Here is a 5,901-nt window from a genome sequence, read left to right as displayed (position 1 = left end):
TAATATGTAACTGAGAACAGTAATAAATGTGAGATACCAGTAAAATATGCCACACAGGTATGGCTTCGAAGCGTTGTGGTATTCAAGGAAACGAAACAGCCGTTGAACTTCATCAAGCATCAAGGTTTACACCTGTTTGTCCTGAGTCTTCTTGTGGGCTTAGTAAAGACCAATATGTTTGACTATAGAATAACCTTCTGGGGGAACACTCCTGGTCTTACTAAGGCAAACAAATTTGTGGTGCTATCACCGACCTATAGCAGGAAGCTCTTGGAGCTACCACGAGCTGAACTAGTGAGACTGCTGACAGGACACTGTCGGTGCAAATACCATACCACATGGGTAAGTCAGCAGATGAGATTTGCAGGCTCTGTGGAAAGGAGAAAGAAACAGCCTAACACATAGTGTGCGAATTTCCAGGATTGAGTGGCCTAAAAAACACTCTTAAGGGGAAGTAAGTCCTGGACTCTCACGAAGTAACAGGCAAGGCTTCTAAGGATGTCTTTGGCTTCGTTAACAGCATCGACGGCATCCTTGGGTTTGTATTTTTTTTTAGGTCCTAAAATATTACACAGTTTCTTGAATTGGAGGTTCATAACCTTCAGGTTTATCTACTCTTTCGCCTGCAACACCTGGTTGTATGAATAGCTAGGGTTAAGAACAAAGGATCAATTTAGGAAGGCTAACAGAGCTGCATTGACCCTGATTTATTATTAATAATTGATATGGCTATTCATTTTTATGAATTCTGAAATATATGCAACCAATTCTGAATTAGAATTTCCTATTGCTGAATTACCTGATCAGGAATTGAGAAGATTGAAAGGAGAATTAAAGCCAGATACAGTTCAAGATCACATAGCGTTCATATATAATAATATAGTTTATTGTCGATAAACATTAATCACAGAGGCGTGAGCCTGTACGTGATTCAAAAAATTGAGATGATAGGAGATAAATTGAAAATCCTGTGTATAATTAGAATAACTCAATTGACAATTCCAATTTCTAGAGGTATTCAATATTGTTTCTGAATATCCATCTGAAGATTATTCCCTTTTGGTAATTATGAATAAGTGGGCTTAATTTGCTTTTGTTATTAAACCATGGTTTCCTAGAAGTTTGAAAGCCAATTCTACCTTTCAAAGGCCATCGGCTCTGAAACTAAACACGAATAGTTACTTTACCTGTATAGTGTCAACATTCTACTGCTAGTAAAATAACTATGATGAACTTTCACCACAACATCAAAACTAAACAAAGTCCATTTGAACTCGATGTTTTGCTGTAGAAACTCCAATACTAATTCCCCAAATGCAACGCAGCTGCACGAATTGGTGCATGTTGAATTATTTGAATATCAATTGACTTGTATACAAATATTCAAATGGATCATTATGCGTAATTGATATGAGGAGATGCAAATCCACATTTTCCTATTCACATATTTTGCATTTTCCGATAATCAGTAATTAATATGCAACATCAAATAAGGAATAGCACCTAACAAATATCGCTTAATAATGAACAATTAAGAGTTTTTAGTTATTTTAGAAGGACACTTGATGCTATCCTTGTGGGCCTTATCATCAATTTCCCATTATTTATAGAACAATATATCATTTAAATGACATGAAACTAACTTATGCACATGCGTTAATTCTATTTACTATTTGATCTGAATGAATCATAATATTTTAGCTAATTACTTGTTAATTGTTACGTGCTGCACACCTACCTAGTTCATATCATAGAATAAACCCGTCATCTATGACTAATGAAGGCCTGAAAATAATTTCTCATTAAAAGACTTCCCTAACATCATATTGTTAATGAACTTGATGTTCTTAATCATCGTTTTATATCCAAAAATTCATTCAAATCTTATCAAAAAATCAAAATACTTTTGTTAAAACTTCCTTGCGGAAATCAAGTCAAGTACTGCCAATATCCTTGAAATCAAAGAAATTTCCCTTCAAAAGTCGCCAGTTTCATTTAAACTTTTTCAAAAGTGAATAGGCACACTAGTATTTCTCGACATCATTTCAATTTTTAGATCTATGAATTATTAGTCAGTTATCAAATCATTGAAAAGATCGTTGAGCTCTAAATATTTCGGATATATTAATAATTTATGGGCCAAACGAAAAGATAATGGAGAATGGGAGAAAGTGCTATCCGAGATAATAGTAACTTTGAGAGCTTCAACATAAGGAGATTATTAAAAATGAAAAAATAAAAACAGTGGTAGATGAGTCGAATAGATAAACTTCCATAATTTATTAACAAAAAATTTACTCGTTTATACACAAACCCCAATAATATGTACAACAGTCTGGTAACATTTATAATAATACTGGGTTGATATAGTTATATATATTATTTTCAGCTTTTCAAGTATTAATTCGAACATATACATCCACAATGAAACATACGATAGAATTTCTGTATACCAGCATTCTAATAATAAGTCTTTACAATTATACAAAAATAAATTACAAATTTCGATTACCCTATCCTATGGTTTAGTTGAGTTATATAAAAATTCGGAGAGAATTTTCAATTATTTATCATAATTTTATATACAGGTTAATTCAAAATTTTCTCCCGACTGTTAATATGGTTGGGTATATTCAGATACTGTACTCATTAGGTAGATTAAGTTAAGTTAGCTTAGGAAAGGTTGGTTTCATTACAAGTTTCTATTTTTTATTGATCGGAAATGTATTAAAGGGAAAGCTTAAATGGAACTGAACAAAGATTTCAAAAAAATTCTACTGAATATGCTGAATATACCCTCTCATTCTTCATTTAACATTCTCAGTCTTAGACCATTTTACTCCAGAATTCAAACTCTTGAATTCTACTTAGGCTTAGCAACAATAATAATATACATAATCTCAGAAAAATGTCCTTAAGATTCTGTTTATCACAAATATAATAATTTGTCTACAATTTATCTCACAGCACTGGGATTGATTTAATAGTATGAGCAACTAATTATTCTCAATAATTTAACAAAACTAGGAACGAACAGTCTTTGGTTTACTTGGATATATTTGGATTTGCTCACAGATTTAAACATCTGTTCCACACCCCTCTTGGTAACCCTCATCTGGTGAATTTCTACTGCTGCTGAAGGCTCTCTTGAGGGCTGAGACTGGTGGTAGAACTGGTACACCACCCTTCTGCCACACCCTCAATGTCTTAGCGTTCATTGGAAAGTTGTTCTGGGAATTTGAGGTTGAAGTTGGTACACCAACATCCAAGGCGGGGTTTACAATTGGAAGTCCATAGTCTGTTGGATAGCCCCTTCTATACTGCAGTTCTTCTGATGAACCACAAGTGCTGGTGTTATCCATGATTGGGGTTTTATCGTCATAATGTTGAGATGGACAAAAGTTGGAAGATTGCCTTGGGTTTACATCCACATCTGCTTGTTCCCAGAGTCCTGAAGGATAGAGGGAGTCAGCATTTCTGCTGTATTCTCCACTGGCTGGTCTTTCAGTGAAGTCATCTATGAAATCTTTGGTTGGATCTAGAGGAATATCACCACTTCCTTGCAGTTTTGTATCATTGATAAGATCTGGATTATTTCCAGAGGGTGATGGTGAAGTGTATGGGGAAGCAGAAAGAACTGAGCCTCCATTGAAATGTATAGTAGGGTAAACAGGATCAGCACGGGGTGGTTTTTGAACAGGATTGCAGAAATTCAAATCACCTGGTTTCTTCTCGCTGAAAGAAGACGTTTCCTGACGTGGAGAACTCAAATTTGAAGGCGTCTTACGAATGGGACCATTGGCGACTGTAACCACCTCCAACTGACCAGGAGTTTTAGTTTCGGTATACGTAAGGTTTCTGAGACGCAGAATCAGAACCGAGACGACTAACAGGATGAAGAGAACCAGAATCACAAGAACCGCACTCAAACTAGCTAACTGACCCTTGAGGAACTCCATAAGTCCACCCGTTCTAGCCGACACGAATAGCGTGAAGTTGGCTTCTGCGTTACCGGCACGGTTCTCTGCAACGCAGTAGAACTCGTTATTATCGATTTTGTGAGCGTCTGATAAGATCAAATTGCTGATTTTGTCCTGTTTTCCCTCCTCGAAGATGAATATTTTGTTGTAGGAGCTGAATCCCGAATTGTTGACTAGAAGTCTTCCGTTCCAATACCACTTGATTTGTGCAGGAGGTACAGCGTTGGCTCTGCATGTTAGGGTAGCGTTGTTTCCAGCAACAGCTTCGATGTGTCTGGCCACTGGGAGCATTTCTGGTTTACAAGCGAAGTCGTCAATACCCAGGTCGTTGAACGTCTTGTGGATCACCCTCTCAGGACCTCCGCTGCAAATTGGCGGCTCGGAATAGGGGATGTTATACGTCAGGATCCACTCTTTTACCGACCGCAAACGGCAATCGCAGTTCCAGGGATTGTCGTGAAGATCGACACCGTGTAATCTCTGTAGATTCTGTACGGTCGTAGGACGCAGTTCGGACAGCTTGTTACCGTTGAGTTTCAGCGATTCCAGCAATTCAATCCCCTCGAAAGCTCTCGGTGCGATGGTTTGGATTTCGCAGTTCGAAAGGTCAAGCTTTATAAGTCCAGGTGTGGCCTTAAAGGCGTTACTTTCAATCTTCGAGATTGGATTGTTGGCCAGGTTTAAATCTCGGAGGAAAGGGATACCGTTGAAACTTTTCGAAGGGATTGAAGTGAGGAGATTGTAGGATAAGTCGAGTTCCACCAGGTTAGTCAAGCCGGAGAAGGCCAACTCGTCCACTTGTCCGATGCGACAGTTGCGAAAGAACACCCTTTGCAAGTTTGTCAGGCCGGATCGCGAAAATGTTTCTCTTGGTAAAATCTGGAGATTGTTGTTGGACACGTCTAGGACTTGAGTGTCGACGTTCACGTTTTCGGGTATCATGATCAAACCACGTTCCACGCACTCGACAGCCTGTTTTCCACCCTTCCATTTGCATGTGCAAGAGCCGGGACAGTGGTCTTTAATACTTCCGCACTGTTGGAGGAAATCCATCGCGAAGAGGACGAAGAAGAGTTGGTAACTTTTGTTGCACCACATTTTTTTTTCGAACTTTTCACTTCTCAGTCAGAAATTATTTTTGTAACTATTTCACCATAACTAACACCTACGCGAATGTTTATTATAATTGAGTATTTAGATTTGCGGCGAACACTTATATATAGACTACTGACGCAGCCCACTTCGATACGAGTGCCGATCACCGACTAAAGCCTGAAGCCGACGAAGCAACTCTTCTGGCTCTCACGCACCCTCTCTCTCTCTGTCTTTCCCAGCCCTCTTGTAGTTGCGCAGAGGTTGAAGACTGTTAAACCGCATCACTGCTGATTTTTCTTCAAATTCTCCACCGCTGAAAATGCCAAAATGTATGTGAAATGTGTGGTATTAGTGGTAGGAGTAACGGTATTGGATGGATTACTCTTTTAAATTTTGATTATTCGTAAAGAATCAATTTTTTTCATTCAATTCATGCAATTGGAAGAAGTTAATCGACATGAAGAACTTCGAAAAGTATAAATTCCAGATATCGCTGTGTTCATTTAGAAACTCTGATTTTTGTTATGTTTGAAAATTTTAATGGATTTCAGAAATTTTTTCGAATCGCGAATCGAATAAATTTTTTGCAATATCGAAATTATTCTTATTATCTTCGAACTTTTTGTGAATATTCTTCCTTTCTGACCTATACAGGGTGTTCCTAAATTGGAGGTAACAACGAAAAAGACATATTTCTCGGATTATTTTAAGGAAAAAGTCGCGTAAACGCATTGTTTTCGAGGTACAGGGTGTTAAAGTTAGATTTTCCATAGCAACTCTCTCTCACAAAATAGGTAATTAACTCAAATTTGGTATAACATAAATT

The 5,901-nt window shown here is 37.6% G+C and overlaps 1 protein-coding gene across 1 annotated transcript; it reads right to left on the bottom strand.

Moving 5' to 3' along the window:
• Positions 1 to 2,248: 2,248 nt before the first annotated feature.
• On the bottom strand, positions 2,249 to 5,300 carry LOC123685095. The gene has a single exon (XM_045624676.1). The coding sequence runs from the start codon at positions 5,076 to 5,078 to the stop codon at positions 3,078 to 3,080; it is 2,001 nt and encodes a 666-aa protein (XP_045480632.1). The 5' UTR covers positions 5,079 to 5,300; the 3' UTR covers positions 2,249 to 3,077.
• Positions 5,301 to 5,901: the final 601 nt, after the last annotated feature.

This window comes from Harmonia axyridis, chromosome 7, assembly GCF_914767665.1.
Source record: "Harmonia axyridis chromosome 7, icHarAxyr1.1, whole genome shotgun sequence".
NCBI classification, from domain to species: Eukaryota; Metazoa; Arthropoda; class Insecta; order Coleoptera; family Coccinellidae; genus Harmonia; species Harmonia axyridis.
The sequence above is the reverse complement of the archived record's forward strand: the minus strand, read 5'-3'. Positions and strand labels throughout refer to the sequence as shown.

Excerpts from the sequence above, each read along its gene's own strand:
- LOC123685095 (XM_045624676.1), bottom strand. The coding sequence starts at position 5,078 with ATGTGGTGCAACAAAAGTTACCAACTCTTCTTCGTCCTCTTCGCGATG.